The sequence below is a fragment of the Carassius auratus genome, chromosome 41 (genome assembly GCF_003368295.1).
Source record: "Carassius auratus strain Wakin chromosome 41, ASM336829v1, whole genome shotgun sequence".
In the NCBI taxonomy this organism is placed as follows: Eukaryota; Metazoa; Chordata; class Actinopteri; order Cypriniformes; family Cyprinidae; genus Carassius; species Carassius auratus.
The window spans coordinates 7,051,489-7,073,271 of record NC_039283.1 but is presented as its reverse complement, the minus strand read 5'-3'; the positions used below and the strand labels follow the sequence as shown (position 1 = coordinate 7,073,271).

The 21,783-nt window shown below is 41.4% G+C and overlaps 2 protein-coding genes across 2 annotated transcripts in view; one reads left to right on the top strand and one right to left on the bottom strand.

Moving 5' to 3' along the window:
• Window positions 1–13,224, top strand: part of LOC113059985 (protein capicua homolog) — a 37,388-nt gene extending 24,164 nt beyond the window's left edge. Inside the window, 18 exon segments of the mRNA XM_026228728.1 lie at window positions 283–391; window positions 504–686; window positions 788–920; window positions 2,133–2,320; window positions 2,395–2,527; window positions 2,700–2,797; window positions 4,284–5,142; window positions 6,539–6,678; window positions 6,793–6,864; window positions 6,866–6,954; window positions 7,097–7,278; window positions 7,655–8,110; window positions 8,213–8,511; window positions 8,668–8,822; window positions 9,386–9,543; window positions 9,660–9,794; window positions 9,873–9,998; window positions 11,193–13,224. Coding sequence (XP_026084513.1) covers window positions 283–391; window positions 504–686; window positions 788–920; window positions 2,133–2,320; window positions 2,395–2,527; window positions 2,700–2,797; window positions 4,284–5,142; window positions 6,539–6,678; window positions 6,793–6,864; window positions 6,866–6,954; window positions 7,097–7,278; window positions 7,655–8,110; window positions 8,213–8,511; window positions 8,668–8,822; window positions 9,386–9,543; window positions 9,660–9,794; window positions 9,873–9,998; window positions 11,193–11,485 — 3,808 coding nt within the window. The 3' untranslated portion in view covers window positions 11,486–13,224.
• Window positions 13,225–13,835: 611 nt separating this feature from the next.
• On the bottom strand, window positions 13,836–21,497 carry LOC113059986 (zinc finger protein 574-like). The gene is made up of 9 exons (XM_026228729.1): window positions 21,223–21,497; window positions 20,876–21,110; window positions 19,580–19,950; window positions 19,157–19,317; window positions 18,702–18,809; window positions 17,644–18,428; window positions 17,416–17,542; window positions 14,864–16,435; window positions 13,836–14,646 (listed from the first exon to the last, which is right to left on the bottom strand). Exons 3-9 carry the CDS (start codon window positions 19,830–19,832, stop codon window positions 14,485–14,487), a joined length of 3,168 nt encoding a protein of 1,055 aa, XP_026084514.1. The 5' UTR covers window positions 19,833–19,950; window positions 20,876–21,110; window positions 21,223–21,497; the 3' UTR covers window positions 13,836–14,484.
• Window positions 21,498–21,783: the final 286 nt, after the last annotated feature.

Sequence of the window (21,783 nt, the reverse complement as noted above, 5' to 3'; positions counted from 1 at the left end):
CTTAATGCCTCTGCAATTAATGAAATAACTCATGATGATGATGGTGTCTTGTCCTCACACATGTTAAAAATAGGCGGCTGTGAACAAATGCTTCCTTTGTATTGATGCTAGTAGCGTGAGAAATAATGTTCCTTTTTGTAAGCAAGAAAGAGAGATTGTTTTAGTAGGGGTAGATGGGGACAGTCAGCATAGTGTTACACTGGGTTTATCAACACATACTGCTGGATCCCCGTGGATTCTTCTCCTCCATTAATATTCTCATATTTTTATTTTTGTGTACAGATTTTTCCCCGGTGTTCTTCCTGATCCGCCAATTTCTGCGTCTCCTGGAAAGCGTAGATCTCAGTCCCTCAGTGCACTGCCCAAAGATGACAAAACCAGTCCTGGAAAGGTTTGCGCATACTACTTTTTAATATTTTTGAACTATCTTATGTCCATTAAAGCTGAGTTTATTTGATCAAAAATACAGTAAACTTGTTCCTTATGACCCTTTCACTTTCTAGAGGGAGAAAGATCACATCCGGAGGCCCATGAATGCGTTTATGATCTTCAGCAAGCGTCATCGTGCGCTGGTTCATCAGAGACACCCAAACCAGGACAACCGCACTGTCAGCAAGATACTTGGAGAGTGGTGGTATGCTTTGGGACCCAAAGAGAAACAGAAATACCACGATCTCGCATTTCAGGTTACTGGAACTGTCTTGTACTCGCAGATTGCAGGTTTAGACACCTGAATAATCCCCATTAAGTCTTTCCGGCCTGTAACTGTTCCTGTCATTATTCACAGGTGAAGGAGGCACACTTTAAGGCACATCCCGACTGGAAATGGTGTAATAAGGACAGAAAGAAATCCAGCAGCGAGGGACGAGGTGTTCCAGGGGGCAAAGACATCCGCGAGAGGAGCATGTCAGAAACCACAGGTGTGGAACAGGACAAGAAATGTAGATTGTCACTGTACACAGTGTTATGGATAGATTATATGGTGATTATATGTGCATGGATTATGGTTTCACAACTTGCACACATTTCGTCCCCTTGGTATTATAAGATTCTATCTTCATTCCAAGTAGTTTTGAGATGTTGAGATATTGATATTGAGTTTTTGCATTCCATTTGACTGTGTCGAGAGAACCTTATTGTTTTTAAAATAAAAATACTATAATATATACAACATAAAAAAAATCTATCACATAATGTAAATAAATTGTCACAGAATATCAAAATAAGAATAACTCAATGTTGACAAAAATGTCAGATAGAACCTCATAATTCCAAGGGGACGATTTGTAAAGTAACTGTTATCTAATTGATTCAATATTTTATACGTGTTTTAATATCTGGAAGGATTTAGCTTCAGGGTTCAACAACAAGGTTAATTAATTAATTAATTTATTTATTTATTTATTTTTGCAACATTAAGGTTTTTCTTTAAAAGATAGCTACTAATTGTATATTTATAATCAATATTTCCAAGACAGCGATAAATTGAAAAATGATGGCATACTTGGCAAAACATTAGTTTAGTTTTCAAATCATTCTTAATCATTCTTAAGTCTATCAAGTAATTTTTGCAGTTTCACCAAAACCTAGCCTAGATCATTTTACACTTTTTATTAATGTTGACAACCAGATTTGCAAGTGAGGAAGGTAGATTTATTGATTTATTAAGAAGGATTGCCTGTTGGTTATTTATCCTAAAAAAAAAAAAAGTTCATTTTAATTTGGCATTTGTGTTATCTTGCATTGGTAACAGGCCTCCACAAGCTTTCATGGTTGCGGTTGCCAAATGTCAAGAGCTTAAATACTGTTTTATCACAATTCTTCATGGGACTGTAGTTCTTTCCCTCATTACAGGTGTTAAGTACACAGTCTTGTCTTTCTGTCCAATATTCAAATAAGCTTTAAATCAAAGATTGTACCTTGTAGTTGCTTGGCTTGTAAGACTTTCACAAAGACATTTTTTTTTTTAATCTCTCCGGTAAAAAATCGAGGAACAAAGTACTTCCATAACCACGGCTGCTGAAAAGGGACATTCACTGATGCACTCTGTTGTTGTGGCGGCCTGTTGCTTAGCTTTACCATAAACGATGTACAAAATAATATCAAACTCTTCTGTTTCTTATGTAATTCAGAACCTCCATCTGTGTCAATGGGAATGGAGCTCAAAGGGGTGGGGCCTGGGATGGTGAGCGTGTCAGAGCGAGTCGGAGCTGAGGGACAGGGTCAATTGCCCCGCCCTCGTGCCTTCTCCCAGAGTGCCATGCACAATCTGGAGAGGAGCGAGAGAGGCAATCCACAGGCACTCGCTGAGCTCGCACAGGTATTACATGCACACTTGTGCAAGTGACACATTTATAGAGATTCAGGCTCAACGAACTCTTCCTGTGTTTTAAGATGTGTGGTGATGGTGGTCAGGTTGCAAGGCGGGGTGCTCTCTCCCAGACACAGAGGGGGGTAAGTGAGGACATGACAAGCGACGAAGAGCGTATGGTCATCTGTGAAGAAGAGGGGGATGATGATGTCATTGGTGAGTCAGACTTCATCATCTGAGCCTCTTTCTAAGGTCTTTTAATCCGTAAGGATTTTCTAGGAAATAAGTTAGTGAGTGCTGAAGTCATTTCTGTCACCACTAAGACTTTTGTATTTATTAGCAATTGTGTCGTTCTGTTGTATCAGTCATCATTGTGTGTCTTATTCAGACGACTCGTATCCAGGCAGCTCCATTGACCTGAAGTGTAAGGAAAGGGTGACAGACAGTGATAGTGAAAATGGATCTGGAGATGAAGGAGAACGCAAGGTATCATCTTGCATATTTGACATCTGTTGGTCTGTCTGTGTGTTGATCTGTACAAAATATATAATTTAAAGGAATGACTCACCCAAAATCTAACACTTTGTCATTAATTACTCAGCCTCATGTTGCTCCGAGAAAAACAGAAGACAAAATATTAGAGAAATTCTGCTTTTTCCACACAGTGAAAGACGAGGATGATTTGTACTATTAAACTCTGAAACCATTTGTATGACATTTGTTCTACATTTAAGCCTCCATTTAATTAGGAGCTTAGTGTGAGGGAAAAGACCATAATGTAGGACGTTATTCACTGATAAACCCTCATTCCGCTGAAGCTCTCAAATCTCATTCTCACTTGAGATCAACTCAGAAATACAATCTTTGTCACACCAGGTTTGAAGTAATTGGTGCCGAATGCCGTTAGTTCTTGCATTTGAAATAAATAAGTTTACTCAGTTGCTGTTTTTGAACATACCAAAAATGAAATTTGGGAGCTATGGCTCTTAGAGTTAAATATCAGTGAACAATGACTGAAATTACAGTCTGTTTCTTACACAAATCTATTGTATGCAAACGAAAAGTATTCTTACTAAAGGCCTGTTCATACCAACACAAATATTCAGCATGAATTTTCGGTCCGATTTTCACATGCGATTCGTCTGTTCGGTCTAGTTTATTTAAAATGGCACAAAGGGCTAAAATGTGAATGCAAACTCAATCTCTGACAGTAGGATTTCAAACTGTTTTTACGTGGTTTCAAACAGCGATTTTAGTATTCGTTATGGTGCTGTCAAATGATTAATTGCGATTAAATCGCATCCAAAATAAATTTTTTGTTTGCATGATATGTGTGTGTATTGTGTATATTTATTATGTATATAGAAACACACACATATACAGCATATATTTTGAAAATATTTACATGTATACATTTATATTCATATAATTTATATCTTATGTAAGTATATTTAATATTTAAAAACGTAAAATATATATTTTAAATATATACATGCATGTGTGTGTATTTATAAGTACATAATACATATACCCAGTACACACATATATTATCTAAACAAAAACTTTTATTTTGGATGCGATTTAATAGCAATTAATCGTTTGACAGCACTGCTATGGTGTTTATCAAACAAACTCATGGGTTGGCCAGTGTTTTTCCCAGTGTGAAAGACATTAGGCCTTAACATCTTTAATGAAATTGGGGTGAGTAAATGAGGAAAACTTCTTGTGAACGGTCCCTTGCTGAATAAAGTCCCACAAAATAGTGAAATGTAGAATGCTTTGATCTCTGTAGAACTAGTAAATTGCTTGTGGTACTTAAGCATTTTTCCTAAGTCAATTATTAATGAAGTTTGCAGAAGGCTATTACACAGTAAGTTTTATTAACTGGTAAAGGATCTGTGTCATTGCATATGCTTGCTCTAATTCATGTTCTCCTCTTTTCTCTGCTGCTTTCTCACTTGCGCGGCATCAGAGAGTTTTTGCTCCCGTGATTTGCTCCTCGTCTTACGGCCCTGGTCATGGTCGGAGCGTATCTCTCTCCTCCTACCCCAGCTCCAGACGCTTTAGCGATGCTTCCTCAAAGAGAAAGCGAGCAGTGGAGGGAGGTGATGGAGAAAGAAGGGAAGGTGAAGGAGCAGTGTCCCAGCCCTCTGCGGGTCAGTCCATCCTGCTCAGTTCTGCCGGGGGAGTGTCATCAGTGCTAGGAGCGGTGAGAGTGGCGTCCACTGTTGTCACTAATGTGGTGCGACCTGTGGTCAGCACGCCGGTGCCGATCGCCAGCAAGTCCCCACATGACCGGAAACCCGCTCCGCCACAGACACAGCTTTTCATTGGACCTGGTACCACAGGAAACCCAGCAACAGCTTCAGGTGGAGGGGGTGGGTACTATTCCTCATCATCGCCCAATCCTGTTAGTGCATCAGGAGCTCAAGGGGGGCTGGTGACCAATCTAGTTTTGGGAGGCACATTCCAAGCCCCACCCGGTGTACAGCTTCTCACACCCCCTCATCCACAAAACCCAGCCTCCCCAGCATCGGCCCCTCTTACCCATAGTAATGGTCCACTTCCTCTGCCCGTTCTGCAGTCACACATCCTTCCCTCTGCATCAATAACCCCTTCATCGGGCCAAAAACCCATGACACAGGTTCAGTACATTATCCCTACCCTCTCTACCAACAATCCCAAGAGCCCCTCCCCTCAGCAGGCCGGTCAGCCAACCAGTATCTTCACCCTACCTACAGCTCTGCCCACTCACGCCTCGTTGGCCAATGGGAAGCAGTCGGGATACGTCTCCAGTCCTGCTGTGGGTGTAGTTAGCCCAGGAGCCAGAGGTGAGGATACATATTTTATAATAATCCAATGAGTGAATAAAACATATTAGAGAATAGGGCTGCATGATGTGTTGTTTAAGCATCGATATCGCGATGTACGAATCCACGATAGTCACATCGCAGGATGTGCGATGTAGGTTGTCGTAGTTGATCCGTTATTCATTAACAGTACGGGCCAGCTGCTCCCTGGCCCTTGACAAATGTGATTTGCATATTAATTGCACAGCTTAACCATCATAGAGTGAAAGTTTATCATTTGCATGTGTTTTTAAGTCTTGTCAGTTTAACAGGGCAGAGAGAGCGAAAGAGAGGAGAGAGACAGCGAGAGAGTGCGCGCGTGCATGAGAGAGAGCTAGAGCGAGCGAGCGAGCGAGCCACGGCCGCAGGCTCACCGTCTTTAAACAACACGAGCGCTGTCTCGCTCTCTCTCCCTTGCACATATTAATCAATTGACACGATGGTGTCGTTTTTTAAATCATTTACAATGAGAATGTAAGTGTGCTCACCCCAATTTTTGTTTCTAAGAAAAAATTTGATTAGATTTCATATCGCAATATATATAGCATGAAAATAAAATATCGCAATGTCATTTTTTCCCAATATCGTGCAGCCCTACTAGAGAATATACCTGTTACATTGCAATAAAATTGCCTGATTACCTTCTGCAGTAAATGTACGATTTCAGTAGAAATTAGAAAAAAAATTCTACCATTCACACATCATCATGAAAAAGGCAGTAATTCTTTGCAATGTATTTTTTGTTTCGATTGAGCAAATCCAATTTGCCAAAAGTATGCTTTTATTTTGATGCAAATGTTTGCCGTATGTGCTGAACGAAAAGCCTTTTTCAGTATATTCCATTTTATAGCATGCGCAAAAACAGATGCTAAACACGTGCTCTTGAAAGTTTCCTCCTTGTCCAGCGTTTGCACCAATTCTCTTAAAAAAATAATGAATGATAAAATATCTTTGTACACGTTTAAAATAGAGTTTTGAGTATATATCACTCCCAGCTGTCAGTGTGGTTTATTTTTATTACATCTTCAGTTATTTGTTGTAGTTCTATCTTTTTGTGAAAATGAAAATGGACCGGGTCAGTGTAGCCAGCTTGTGGACAGACTAACTAGTGAGAATAATACAAGGCGCGTGTGCGAGATGAGCTCGAGTATGTGCAGTAAAAAATTCTGTCTGCACGCTCATTGTGCTGATGACTTGTGCTGAATCATTTTCCACAGAAGCCTGTATGTGTGTATGTTTCATTGTGTTGTGGCTCAGAGCCATCATCATGTTCAGGTGCTGTTCTCCATAGTTTTGTGCTGTGCCAGATAAGACCGTCTGTGCAACACCCAATTATTTTAAACACTTTGTTCTCTCTCTTTTTTTCTCTCTCCTGCAGTGCAAACACAGTCACCAGTCTTGCAGGGCAAGATGCTGGTTCCCATGGCAACAGTGAGGGCTGCTCCTGCCCCCCCTCATCATTTTCCCTTGGTAGCCCCTCCTCTTCCTGTTCAGAACGGAGGACAAGCAGGAAGCAAGGTGAGACCTCAAATGGTAAATGCCTAAACAACAAATTAACATTCGAGCATAAGCAGTGATTATTATTTGTGAGTGTGATCTGTTTTTGATCCTGTCTTCCTGTTTCCTTTCTAGATTATTCAGATTGCGCCAATGCCTGTCGTCCAGTCGCAGCTTCCCTCTACAGGACCAGTGCAGCCTGGGAGTCCCGTTTTCTGTTACTATGGGAACAGCTACAGTGGTGGCCCCAGGCTCTACCCCGTCTCAGACCGTGCTGCTACCGCCCCCACCTACAAGGTACAGCGCACACTTTCACAGGGCTACTGATACTCACCTCACCAAACAGCTCCCCCACTCTTCTTTAACAACTCCTACACTCCTGAAGTGCTGCAGCACAAGAGAATAACCCTGCATTGCTCTGATCTGGCTTCTCCTGCAGAATCACTTATGTACAGTCCGCTCCTGGGGTTCCTTCTCCTTTGCCGTTAGTTCCCACAACAACCGGCTCCTCCTCTCAGAAAGCTTCAGCAACACCTGGATCTGCTTATGTCCCGTCTCCCTTGGCCACCTTTGCAGCCATCGCTCATCCGGGGCAGACTTTGGTGCAGCCACTGATCGCAGGTCAGTGGACTCGTAATGAAAAGAATTCAGTATGTTTATGTCATCTAAATATCAGGGCAGTCATTTAAATAATTAACATTTGTGTTCAAATCAATCATTGCTATATATATATTAAAACAATTAAAAAATAAGTTTCCATTTTAAAATGAAGTCATTTATTCATGTGATGCAAAGCTGAGGTTTCGGCAGCTGTTATTCCAGTCTTCTTTGTGACATGATCCTTCAAAAGGATTATTTTATAACTAGAGAAAGTTCAGAAGGACAACATTTATTTGAAACCAAAATCTTTTGTAACTGCGTGAAATAATTTTTGATTTTGATCAGTTTTGTGTGTTTTTTTTGTAAAGTGTGTCGCTGTTATCTACTGTTTCACCAGGTCAGCCATCACTGTTGGCCCCGGCCCAGTCTCCCAGCGCCCCTCACGCTCCTGCCATCTCCGCCATCTACACCTCTACAAATGTGACCCTGGCTACTGGGGTGGTGTCTATGGGTACGGTGTCACCCAGTGTGGTGTACACGGTGTCCAGTTCCTCTAGCCCATCTCCACACATCCTTCCTAAATACACCACAATGACCTCCATGACCTCTGTAACCTCAGACAGGCAAGGGAACATATCCACACATTCTGAGCGACAGTTGCACCAGGAGCGAACTCTGGACCGGCAGCACACAGACAGTCATGTCTACACGCAGTCCTCTGAGAGACAGGCCGAGAAGGTCTCTCTCTTCCAGCCGGACAAACAGTTCCAGTTCCCGAGTAAAAGCAGCAGCAGTTCGGTTGCACCTCCACCGGGCACCTCACCTGGAAGCCCTGCTCAAACCTCTCATTCTGGTACCTGACATCCAGTTTAACATCATAAAGTCTGTTTTCATGATGATAATGCTGCCCTGCGGGGATTTCTTTGAAACTACACACTCTTTTCTCTGTCAACAGGCAGTGCTCCGGGGACACCCAAGCTGATCACGCCAAGGCCTCCTCAGAAAGTGAAAGCCACTGTGGCCAACATCCCAGTGGGCAGTTATGATGGAGGAGGGAGAGGCAAAGAGCGAGAAAAGGAGAGGGACAGGGAGAAAGAGAGAGAGCGAGAGAAGGACAAAGAGAGTGCTAGTCGGTTCTCATTTGAGGTAGACAAGGCAGCCGAGACGAGCTCCCCTGCAACCTTTTCACCAGAGGAGGGGTCCGCAGAAGCAGAGAGTGCTACTGGCCGTGGCAAAGACGCAAATGCTAAGGAGGTTAGCATCATTAACATGACTGTCAGATACATTATAAACCCAATCAGTTTAGTTTTTTAAATCAGTGTGTTAGTTGCCTAAAAGCATGAAGTCGAAACTAAAAAAAGATTTCTTTTGTGATAAAGCTCACTCTGTTTTTCTTTTCGCTCCACCCAGGCTGAATGGAAGGACTCCCACCCTTCTTCTCCATTACCTGCTTCCTCTGGATCAGATCCTGCTCCGCCTCAGTCTCATGGTGATAAAGATGCACCACCTAAAAAAGTCAAAGCCCGGCCCCCACCACTCAAACGACCGTTTGATTCTGTTGACAAGTATGTTTCATGAAAGATGTTATTTATGTCCAGCCCTGTATTGATCATATGTTGGTAGTAATTATTTTTAATGGTGAAAAATTGCAGGCAAAAATGTAAAAAACTATATATAAAAACATAACAATTACTGTATTTTTCGGACTATAAGTCGCATTAGTCCAAAAATACGTCATGATGAGGAAAAATACATATATAAGTCACACTGGACTATGTCGCACTGGAGAATAAGTCTCATTTATTTAGAACCAAGCACCAAGAGAAAACATTACCGTCTACAGCCGCGAGAGGGCGCTCTATGTCTTCAGTGTAGACTACAGGAGCAGTGAGCAGCATAGAGCGCCCTCTGGTGGCTGTAGACGGTAATGTTTTCTCTTGGTTAATTGTCTTAGTTCATTTCTTGGATCATGTCAAATTAATTTTGATAAATAAGTCGCACCTGACTATAAGTCGCAGGACCAGCCAAACTATGAAAAATGTGCGACTTATAGTCCGGAAAATACGGTAATGTGACCCCATTGCATGTATAGAGTAGTCAAAATCTTGTGATCGGTAATGTGTTGCAGGGTCCTGTCAGAAGTGTACTTTGAGGAGCGCTTCGCAAAGCTGCCAGAATTCCGTCCAGAGGAGGTTCTGCCTTCTCCAACCCTGCAGAGTCTGGCCACCTCCCCACGAGCCATACTGGGCAGCTACCGCAGGAAGAGGAAAAACTCCACCGGTGAGAGTAAGATTCAGACCTCTCCGATGAATGAGTGTGAATTAGAACTCCGTGTTGATGATATTGGGTCAGTCTATTCTTACAAATCAAATCAACTAGCCCTCAAATCCTCCTTTATACAGACCTGGACTCATCCACAGAAGATCCAATCTCTCCGAAAAGGAAAAGCCGCCGCAGATCTAGCTGCAGTTCAGAGCCAAACACACCTAAAAGCGCTGCAAAGTGTGAAGGGGACATTTTCACCTTTGAAAGGCCAGGTAACACTTCACCACCCACAGAACCGTCATCATTCTGCAGCCTGTATCATCCTGCTTCAGCTGCTTTATCTGGTACAGATGGAGAGGACGTGCTGGGGGAGCTGGAGTTTGATAAGGTGCCCTACTCCTCTCTCAGGAGAACTCTTGATCAGAGGAGAGCTCTTGTCATGCAGCTATTCCAGGAGCATGGCTTCTTCCCTTCAGGTACCGCACACACTGTACCACCCACACAGCTTACAGACAGAACAAGAGTCAAATGAAGTTCAGACCAGTCACAGCACAAACCTTAACAAAAACAGATGCTATTTACATTACATTATTCATTAGACCCATGGATTTAGGGGTTCTGGGATAAATACAAGACTAATGGAATCTTAACAAACCCCCAAAAAAATATGATAATAAAAGTATATAAATTAAATGTATATTATGAATGTTTCAAATGCATTTCTTAATCTATTACAATTTATAACTTTATTATTATATATCTGTTTTATTTATGACCAAAAGATGCATCTAGCAGGTCTGAGTCACTTTGCAAGGATTAAAAACTACCGTCAAATACACACTGAAAAAATATTTTGTATTACTAATATATTTCTAAGTAATAATATTATTATTTTTAAGAAATATCGTACAACCAAGTTTTTTTGATCCATGTTTTAATTCACACAGGTTTGTTGTGCAGCATTTTATTTTGATAAAAATATGCAAGGTTTTGTTGTAAGTTAATTGTTATATTTTCATTTAAATTTAAATTTTAAGGTTTCATTCATTTACTTTATTAGACACCATTTCTGATTATAAATTATTAATAAAACACAAAAAGCTAAATGGAAAACAGAATTTAACGGAAAATAAAATGGATTTCTTGGGACCCTAAATTAAAATGTGGTGTTTAATTGTGAACAAACGTTATGTTTCAATTCATTCTCATGGTCTAATAAACCTGTGGAAAGCATTTCCACATTTCTGGTAAAAATCGCCCAGCCTAGCGCATAGTTCACTATATTAAAGGAATGAAGTGTACATTATCTAATTTTCTCACCATCACTTCTCTCCGAGCATGTCTATTGAACAAAACTGGAGAAATTATACTCTCCAGTATAACGCAGTTACAAAAAGAATCGACTGCAGCTTCAGAGAGTTCCATAAATATATCACATAAAAGCACTTGCACTTCTGATGCCTTGCGATGACTTTGTGTGAGAAAGAGAACAAAACTGAAGTCAGGACTCAAGAGCTTCATGCTGTGATTTATGTTGACAGAGTGGCACATCTTCTGAGATTATGAAAGCCGAAAACCCCAGCATTAGATAAATAAAAATCCCTTTCATAAATTCTTCCATTTAATGTTGACTTTGTCTCCCCCTCTCGCCCCTCTCCTTCATTCAATAGCTCAAGCTACTGCTGCGTTCCAGGCGCGATACGCTGATATCTTCCCCACTAAGGTTTGTTTACAGCTCAAGATCCGAGAGGTCCGGCAAAAGATCATGCAAACAGCAGCTCCGTCGGAATTGGCCGGCACTTCAGATATATCCTGCTTGCCTGGACCTTCTGGGGCAGCGGTGGCGGCCAGTGACATAGCTGCAGGGGCAGAGCCTCAGGAAAAAGAGGCCGAGCGTGAGGGTGAGCAGAACAGCTCGGAGGAGCCCAGAAATGCTGACGATTCACAGGACTCCACCAGATGAGGTTGATGGACAGACGGATGGCTTGAAGACCAGATGTCTCCCCTCAACCTCTGCGTGATCTACATTTGTTGTCCTGTCTCTTCTATGACCGCCTCCGAAGGACTTGGAGAGAAAAGCAAGAGCAGAGTTTTCATTGATATGGAGCAGATGAGGGGAGACGCCTCAAAACGCTTTGGGGTTTTGATCCTTCTCAGTATTTCACGTGACGTTGACTTCTGAAAACTTGACTTTGACACATTCAGACACTTGCCTACATAATCACAGACACTGTTAAATGCACACTCTTTAATTTACAGCATTATCTTAGTCATTAGGCTTCCTTTGGACTTTGAAACTAGAGGACTATGGGCCTGTCCTGGACGCCAGTGAAGTCACAGTGCTGCTGACGCCTCTAGAAAGGCCAGACGTGTGAGGGGACCCCATCCCGTTTCAGACTCTTGTGTTTTGTAGGCCTGTTTGGCTGTAGTTAGGCCACAGGTGTTTTTTAATTGTTTTTTTGGGTTACTGCCAGTCATTGTGAGGCGGGCCTCCATTGGCTGAGTTTAAGTGATATTGAAGACTTATTGTACTTTTATTTTAAATATTTTCTCGTCTTCTGTGGTGTTTTACATTTTGAAGACTTTTCCCAGAGAGCTTTAAGGCACTGAAAACCTTCAGTGAGGGACTCTGAGCTGCGCTGCCATTCGTAAGCCTTTTGTCCGATGATTGGCTTTAGTGGTTGTCAATCAAACTGGAGTCATTCCGAGGCCTCCGATTGGCTAGCCATGAAGGAAACAGGTCGTGGAAGGGAAGTCGACAGGCACATTATTGCCATTGATTTATGTTTTAACCATATATTAAGAGATTCCACGTATTTAAACATTTCTTTCCCCGCCTTCCTTTGTTTTTTATTCAACTTTTCATGAGCTGGTGAAGCATGGAGCAATGAGAATGTTGGGAATATATTCTTAAGAATTTACTATAAGAATTTTGTTAACTTTTTAGAGAAACTTGATTTTTCAACACGTAATGCTAAAGGTCATTATCTTATAAAATCTCATTATTACTGTACTGTTCTTATTAATGCTTTGTTGTTCTTGTGGATCTGATCCTTATAACCTATATCACTATTAATACTGTATTCCTATTAATATACTCTTTCTTTAGCAGAAACGGAGGGATGAGTTCACCCTCGCACCTAGAGGCACTTCCACTACCTTCTTTTTTTTAGATGTTTTTCTTTCACTCTTTATATTGATATTCACAATATGTTTTATTTCTTACCAGGAAGTAATTACATAAGCCTTTGTTGTTAAGACACTCCAAACATCTTTCTGGAAGTCGTACATTTTTAAATATTTTTTTTCCACTTACATTCCTCCCCTTTCTCATTCCTCCTCCTGTCACTTTATCGTTCTTTCCTCAATCACTTTAAGGCTGTGAGGTGAGACTGGGAGGCCATAGATGGTGATCTTCTTCTCTTGCAGCACTGGTCTTTGTTGTACATAAAATACAGTAAGAGTCCAACGACTCAATAATCACAATAAAGAGCAGAAACCTCATTGGAAGAAACGAAGCCAGTAAACAAGAAATGAAATTGTATAACTAAAGGAGAAATAAAGAAATATGGTTAGAAACTGTTCTTATTGTGTTACCTTGTTTTGCTGATTTACATATCCGAGAAAGTCTTTATACTGATAAGCTTTACATTTGAACTGTATCTCTCAGTAAACAAATAAATAGATGTTCAAAGAAACAGACTCTTCGTTATAAGTCAAAACAATTATGTGTAAAACTTCACCGATCTACATTTGTGTGTGAAGTTTTGAGTTCTGAATGGCTGAATAGTACATCAAGTTATTAGAGGTGAACATTACGAATTAATGAATGATTGGGTGTTTCCATATGTATTATGGGTGTATTGGGTTTAGTTTATCACATTTCTTGATTTGCTGCCTGTAAAAAAGCCAATTGCAGTATGAAGAAACTAAAGCATTCCATATAACATCAGAACAGAGTTAAAGTGATTTACTCCAGCTGACTCAAAAAAAAAAAAGAACATTCTATGATCATTTCCTTTAATCGTTTCAAAGCTGTAGGACTTCTTTCTTATCTGGAGCACAAAAGTGTCTCAGTGTGGTTTTTGTCCATACAATTAAAGTTACTGGGGTTCCCTTTTGGCCACATTTGACTCACATCTACTAAGGACATTGAAACATTAAAAAAAATCTTCTCTTTGTTCTGCAAGTTTTAAACAACCTGAGGGTGAAGAAATTATGACAGAATGTTCAATATTGAGTGAACTATCCCTTTTAAGGTGATTGCTGGTTACTGTGGTTTTAACATTTCCTCAAAGCAATTACAAGGGAAACAGAGAAACGGTTTGTTTATTTGTAACACTTCTCCATATCAGAATTATAACATTAAAAATGCTACAAACATTCAGTGTACAGACAGAGAAATGTATGAGACGTATCACATGGGAATCCTGTGTCCGTTGCGGTGATTGTGCATAACTTCTGTCCATGATGAGCACACACTTGTTTTGAACTCCCTTTTCAGTGTTGTTCTGTTCTTCAGGTCAATGCCCTTAAACTACCTCTTTGCAACAACTGAAGGTTACAATGTTAACTGGAAATCATTACTGTGCATGAGTGTAATTCTTATACCCTTTATACTCTCCATCCGGCTCTGTCCAAATGTCACAACAAGAGTGTCACGAAGTGTCATCAGTAAGACAGACTGTAAGCCATCTTAACACAGATCAGATGCTGTCACATGAATCCTCTAAAATCAGCCCTCTGAAAATAAGGCTGAAAAATATCTGAGAGGATGGACTGGAGTGGCTATTTGAGGTACGCATGTTCACACGTTCAATGACTTAAATTGAAATGAATACCCTGTTTTTTTTTCTACACTTGTCCTGACCCATCTGACATCACTTACGTGCTTCTTTTAATCACAATCTTCAAATCTCCAAGATGATGGCCACAGGAATGCAGCACTGTTCTTCACTTCTCTCACATTAACTGCAGGCTGTCCACAGTGATGGCCTCCATGCTGATGCCACTCTCCAGTGCCGTGTGGTACAGCTCGATGGCCTCTGCCAGGTCTCCGCTTGTCTCAATGATGGCTATAGTCTCTCCAAACTCGTTACACATGATAGTGGGAGTCCCCGGAGTCTGAAAGGTTGGAAAAAAAATATATAAACCATTATTCTTTGCACCAAAAATGTATATGCAGAACTAGCAAAGACCCAAACTCACACAGTAGGGCGTCTTACAAAAAAATTGGATTCGATTCCCTTTTATTTTTTCAACCTTTGCAGTAGATTTTTGATTATAAACACCTCGGAATCTAAATTCTGAGCTATAGCACACAAAAGTGACAGCTTCCTACCTGTGTTAGGTTGGAAGTCTGTATTTGAAAGACCTCTTGCTGGCAGAAGGCTGGTGCCGTGGCTCCCAGGTCCATCTCAGAAGCTTCCAGAACAGCAACGGTTGCTGTGTTACATTCTGCGATCACTGCTTCTGTGTCGTGTTCTGGCTCTTGTTGCTTTTGGGTGCGAGTGTGGATCTTACGATGGTTCCTGAGGTTCGAAACCGTCTTGAAGGTCTTTCCACATTCACCGCAAGCATGTGGCCGCTCGCCCGTGTGTGTACGCCGGTGTTCTGCCAGATGCATGCTCTGCACAAAGCCCTTATCGCAGAACTCGCACCGGAACGGACGCTCGCCCGAATGCGTGCGAAGGTGCTCCCGCAGGTGTGTGTTCTGGCGAAACCGTTTTCCGCAGATCGCACAAGGATACGGACGCTCACCGGTGTGTACTCTCTGATGTAGCGTAACGCTCGAGGCTGAACCAAAGAGTTTTCCACAGACCGGACAGGCGTGAGACTTCCCAGTGGCAGAGCTGGAACCTCGTGGCCGGCCGGGCCCAAGTCCGTGACTTAGCTGGTGCAGGCGGAGATTTGCAGGAGAGTTTAACCTCTTGCCACAAACAGTGCAATCCAGATTAGGTCTCGCCATCGAAGGAGCGGTTAGTTGCTCTGTATTATCCATCGCGCCCTGTTGACTGCTAACCTGGGAGTCCTGGGAGATGCCGTGTGGCTGTGTCAGGTTGGGATGTTCGTCCAGGCAATGTAGGTCTCGCTGACGCTTGCGCAAGAACCCCTCGGAACAGTGAGGACAGGGGTAAGGTGCCGGTGCCCCTGGGTGGTGAAGAAAACGGTGAGCAACAAGTTTAGCAGGACGGATAAAAGTAGCAGAGCAGTCTGGACAGGGTGAGGGCGTTGTGTTGCTGTGAAGATGCTGACGGTGTTGGCGCAGATTTGACGATTGGCTGAAGGCTTTGTGGCAAATGTCACAACGGTACGGACGGACTCCCGTGTGTGTAAGTCCATGGCGGGAAAGATTTGCAAGAGAGGAAAAGGTCTTCCCACACACGCTGCACTGGAACGGCCGCTCGCCTGTGTGTGTGCGCAGGTGGTTTCGCAGGTGGATCTGCTTCTTGAATGGTTTCCCGCAGATGTTGCATTTAAAGCGCCTTTCGGTTGCATGAGTCGTTCGGCGATGACGCAACAGACGGACCTGTGAGGAGAATCTTTTTGTACAAATAGAGCAAGGGAACTTTGGCTCTTCCTCAGCAGCAAGAGTCCCAAGTTTCCTTTCTTCCTCTCCTCCTCCGTCCACACTGGCAGCAGTTGAAAGGTTAGGGTCATCTGTCTGGATTTCCCCTCCATTTTGGGTTTGTTCAGTGTTTGAAGGTTCAGCATGAAGCCCATTTTCTGTTGACTCTGAAGACTGGGAAACCACTGCAATACCTTCAGTGAGCACAGGACCTGTGTCACTGGACTCTTTTCTGTCATCCTCCACAGGAGGAATAGTCACGGCTTGTCTTTCTTTCTTCCAAGCAGCCTCGCGTTCTCTTGCTCTTTGAATGATAGAGAGAGGTGACTGCTGGGCCAGTACAAACTGCAGAGGGGAGAGGATTGAATTAATCTTACCTTTTCTTTCTTAGTTAAACATTCACATTCAGTTCCCTTCCAAGGAAAAAAGTATATAATAGGATTTTTTGCAATTATTAGGTTCTGAAATTTGTATGGATAAAATTTATAGCACTTGTACACACACTTTTTTTTTTAAATTGCGATTTCTTAAATTGCATGACCTTGGTGCAAATATGTAAAAAATCTATTATAATAATAAGTTATTGGTGCTTTTTATGAATCAATAATATGTCTGGTCATTGTTGTTATCGTAAGAAATTACAGATTTTTTAATTTATGAATTTTTAAATGTGAAATATTCTATATAATTTTTTTTTTGTACATTACCATTTTTTTCTATTTCTACATACAAATGAACTTTGAAATGATTTAAAACCTTTAAATATTATCTTTAGCAAATCTTAAAATGGATGTCTGGTTTTCATTATGAACATTGTTGTTTTATTATGTTTTATTATGCATTATTATGTCCTAATGCCTATATTCCCTTGTATTATGTAAACAACTGATTTTAAGTTTGAAAGTTTAAATAAATTATATTAAATAAAAATTTAATATGAGGCATTTATTGATTATAAATAAAGATAAATAATTATCATATTTCAGTATTGGACAGAATCGAATGTTGGTGCATCCCTAGTGTTTTTAAAGATTACATTTAATTTCGATGAGGGCAAAGGCCTCTAAATGTAATAATATAAGAAATGAGCATGAACACTCAAATACTGTTAAATGTAAAAATAAAAAAAAAATATTATATATATATATATATATATATATATATATATATATATATATATATATATATATATATATATATATATATATATAAAATATTGACCAATACGGATACATTTTTAAAGTATTTCAAAATCTCTAATATTAGCTGATAGCCAATATCATACTGATGTCACAGCTAATTTCCCTTATTATATCAACTATTACCTGAGAGACTGCTGTGGTCGGCTCACGTAGTCTGTGAGTGCGACGATGGTACAAGAACTTGGTCATGTTGGTGAAGGTTTTGGAACAAAATGGGCATTTGTGCAGGGGCTCAGATGTATGGGATTTCCTAAAGCGAGAAAAGTGAGATCAAATTTAGTTTTGATGACAGAGAACCCAAATCCCGAGCAGGTTTTGGTGTCTGACAATACAGTTTGTCTTTGTTATTACCTGTGTATCATAAGAGTCATTTCTGTGGTAAAGCCATGTCCACAGTCCACACACAGAAAACGAGCCTCACCAGAGTGTGAGCTCATGTGAGTCTGAAGGGACACCAACTTCTTAAACACTTTATCACACTCTGGGCACTCGTGTGTTCCTTGTTCATGCACTCGGAGGTGTGCCACAAGCCGATTGGCAGAGGTGAACGTTCTTTTGCATTCCTCGCACTGAAGATTGCTGGGTGACGGCGTCAAACCCAAACCAGCGGAGCGAGCAGTGTATGTACGCCTCCCAGCAATAAGTTTGCCAACTTTGCTGCCCTCTTCAGATCCATCACTTCTTCCTTCATCTTCCTTAGCCTCAGAAATATCTTCATACCCCACCATCACCCCAGTGTCCCCACTCTCTTTGTCCTGGCCTAAGAAGTGCTCCCCTTGGTGCTGAAGGAAATCCTCTGGTGAGCTAAACAGCAGATTACACTCCGAACACTCATAAGGATGGATAATTAAAAGCTCCTCATTTTCCTTATTTAATGTGTTCATCTGACCAGAGGAAGGGAGGAACTTCAAAGTCGTTCCATTGTCCAGCCGGATAGGATCAGTAGGTAAGAGAGGGGTGAGGAGTTTGGCTTTGCGGAGAGTAGCTGAAGCTGAACCATCAGCGATGGCTTGGGCGGAGCAGAACTGTAGGCGGAGCATCGCAGAGGTGGAGCCAGGCAGGGAAGAGTTGGCTGATACTAGCATAGTTCTGGAAGGGGCTGCAGTTTTAGATGGGGTTTCTTGCTCTCGGAGAGCCTGGAAAGTAAAGGCAACAAAAGTAAGTTTGGAAATATGAGACCTGTAAGATCCTAACAATGTGGAAATAGGCCCAGACATCGTCACACTGAAACTCCAGAAACTCCAGGGGGAAAACCTGATCTTCCACCAAGGACCCCACTGTGACATGAACAAAAATCAAATATAGCCTTTATCCCAACACTCCCTAATTAGATCATGGTGTAAAACAAACCCTCTTTAAAGAATGTATTTGTGTGAGTAATGTGTACAGCTGTTTGTATGTAAACAGACCTGGGCTAAGGTCAGGATCTGGCCTGCCTTCTGTTCATCCAGAACTAGATTTTGAACATTGAGCAACTGAACCGGAGTGATTGAACCATCTGCCTGAAGAACATATTCCTGAAACAGAACCACAATTAAATTAGAAACCGCTGAAAAAAGATCACAAGATAAATATGTTACTTTGCAGTATGTACGAGTTGTTTGTTGAGCACCTCCAGAACCAGACACAGTGGCAATCACGGTGTAGACGGTTTTGATGATATTAATAATTGATTTGTTTAAATGGATACACATTTCTCTATTACTCTGCATTATTACTCTGTCACCCTATCAGAGTTATTAGCTGATATTAGAATTTCTGGAATCTAATCAAAACAAACTGAGAGCAAATCAGAATCAGCATGGATACCCAGCCTTTTTATCAGTGTGTGTGTGTGTGTGTGTGTGTGTGTGCATGTACTCACTGTGTCAGTGCTCAAGCTGCTGTGGGTGCTGCTTCTATTGTGTGTCTGTCTGTGAGCCAACCACAGTTCAGGTGTGTCAAAGAGCGCCAGGCATTCCAAACACTGATACTGGATTGGCACCTCTGCATCAACCGCATCCACCTCTGTGACCTCACACAGCTCTGGAAATAAAGCAGTCATGTGCTGATTACGTGCATTTGAAAAAAACTCCCCATCTAAACGCACAGTATACAATAGAGCTGCATTATGAATCACATGCGACATTTAATGCACATCTTGTCAGTAAAGCCAGTTTTGCAATCAGCGGTAAATCTCCATCACCTGCACGCTTTCTCATAGAAAGAGATTGTTCACCGACAAGCTGTGCAAAGCATGCAAAAAATATAGCCCTAGTATAGCACATACATTAAACACTGCCCTCACCCTGGCCTGCCTCTCTCATGTGCAGCTCTTGATGCAGCAGTAGTTCATCCGGGTTCCTCAGGATGGCTCCACACTCCAGGCACTGATACTGGCTCTTCCCAGCATCACAGTCTTCAAGGCTCGGCAGGACCTCGACCTCGTCCCCCTCTGCTCCGGTGTGGATCTGCTGATGCACCAGCACCTCCTCCAGCGTATTGAAGAGCTGCTGGCACTCACTGCACATGTACTGATGCTCCACATATTCCTCACTCATGGTAACTGCACAGTGCTAAACTTGTTAAGATGTGAAATCTCTTGGTGTGCTGGAGTCTCAGTCACTGGGTTGAGTATGCATTATTATGCTCAATATGAATCCTGAGCCTCAAAATAACCTGCAAAAAAAGCAAAGCAACAATTTGAGAAATACAGATATGTCAGAACATTGCCAGACAAATTATCTGGCCTTGCACATTTATATTGGATACCATAACCTATCATTCAGGAACAGATTCCCACAGACTATTAATTATTACAAATATAATAAATATATTACAAATATAATGTATAATCATTGAGACATGGGACAAAACGTCCCAAAAGACTACATGCTGTTTATTTTTTTAAATTAAAAAACTTTGAGATTATTGCTTCACAAATGTACAATTTCACTTGATTTTCACTTTAATTGTATAATTAAATCATACAATAGCCATAAGACCACCTCAGAACAGTGCTTCAAAATTACACAAAAAAATATTTAAATATAGTTATATTAACATAATCACAATTAAACTGCTAAAAGACACTTAAAGGTGTACAACGTTAAACTGAAATACGAGATTATACAAAGAGCGAATAAAGGGGGCCTTGGAGTCACACAAAGTAGGAACAAGATATGAAACCCTACTGTGTGTGTGTGTGTGTGTAACATTTGTACTAGTTTTATAAGGTTTCACAGCTGTGACCCTACTTTTTGTAAACACTATCAGATAAAACTATCAGAATATATTAATATCAAAACATTTATTAAACCCGGTAACCAATGACACTTATGCATTAAACATAATTATGAAGTCCGTGCGTAACATATGGTGGCTCCGTGATATAAAGAGTCCACAATTCAATAATTTCTCCTCATGAATAAATCAAGAAGAATATATGACGGGAATTACAAATGTGGTAACGTTACAGATCCATGTGTAAAAGCAAACGGATTGATAATACACCCGAGAATCATGCAAAACTTCTAGCACTGGTCTTGGCGGAATCCGTACAAACAGACAACAGCTTTTAGCGGGTTTCAGACGAGCCGCTCACCTTTTGGCGAGCAGTTGGTGGCGCTCTTCAGATTTTGCTAGAGCTTACGGCGCGCCCCGCTGTCTCCTGAGCGAGCCACCCCGCTGTACGGCGGTCGTCAGGCGGCGCTCTTCACTTTTCCCCGCAGGTCTAAGAGCGCTGAAGGGAGGCCTTCTTTCCCCGGCCGTTTCTGAACCTCACCTCGCGCGCTGCGGTCGCGCTATCCCTCGTGCACCGCTCGCCGTCCCTGCAGAAGCTTTCCGGGGTTCACAAAGCGTTTTTCACCACAACGAACCAGTGTTATTCAGCGCGTCGCACTGATTGTTAAATGTTTTGACGTAAAGACGATGGTGGATGTGAAAATGTACCGTTTGTCTGGCCTCTCTGTTCCTTGGGCTGTGCGTGCTGCCCCGCCCCGTGGAGGGATCGCGTGTGGCTTTTGTAGCACGCTGATTGGCTAGAAGGACTGTCAGTCAAGCTCTAGCTGTTGTGATGGACAGTCCGATGACAGAAGCATTTTTGTATACTAGCGTATGAAAGAGAGGCTTCATCTGCTGATGGAAAGGTCCTTAACCACCAATGAATTCATTAATAATAAAACATCTCAAAACACATCATGTGTTTATTGTTAAGTATATATTATAGATTGTTAATTATTCAGGAAATGTACATCTCCCTGAAATATAAAGATTATAATTAGGCCCACAGATGGTAGACATTGATATTAAAATATTTCCTTTCTCAGCCCATTCCTGAACTCATTACACTTTTTGAGTATCATGTAAATGGACATTTTGTCAATTTAAACGTTTTGTAAAATAACAGATTTAACAAATGTGACGACACTTTTCATCTGAAGTCTAATAATTTCAGTATTTATTTATCTATCTATTTATTTACTGTAGTATGGTATGTTATGCCCTAAGGTT

Bases quoted from the DNA above. Each gene is read 5' to 3' on its own strand.
- LOC113059986 (XM_026228729.1), bottom strand. From the start codon at position 19,832: ATGAGTGAGGAATATGTGGAGCATCAGTACATGTGCAGTGAGTGCCAG. The intron at 19,318-19,579 runs GTGAGGGCAGTG...CTTTATTTCCAG, and splicing joins CATGAGAGAGGCAGGCCAGG to AGCTGTGTGAGGTCACAGAG. The intron at 17,543-17,643 runs GTAATAACAAAG...TTCTCGCTTTAG, and splicing joins ATGACTCTTATGATACACAG to GAAATCCCATACATCTGAGC.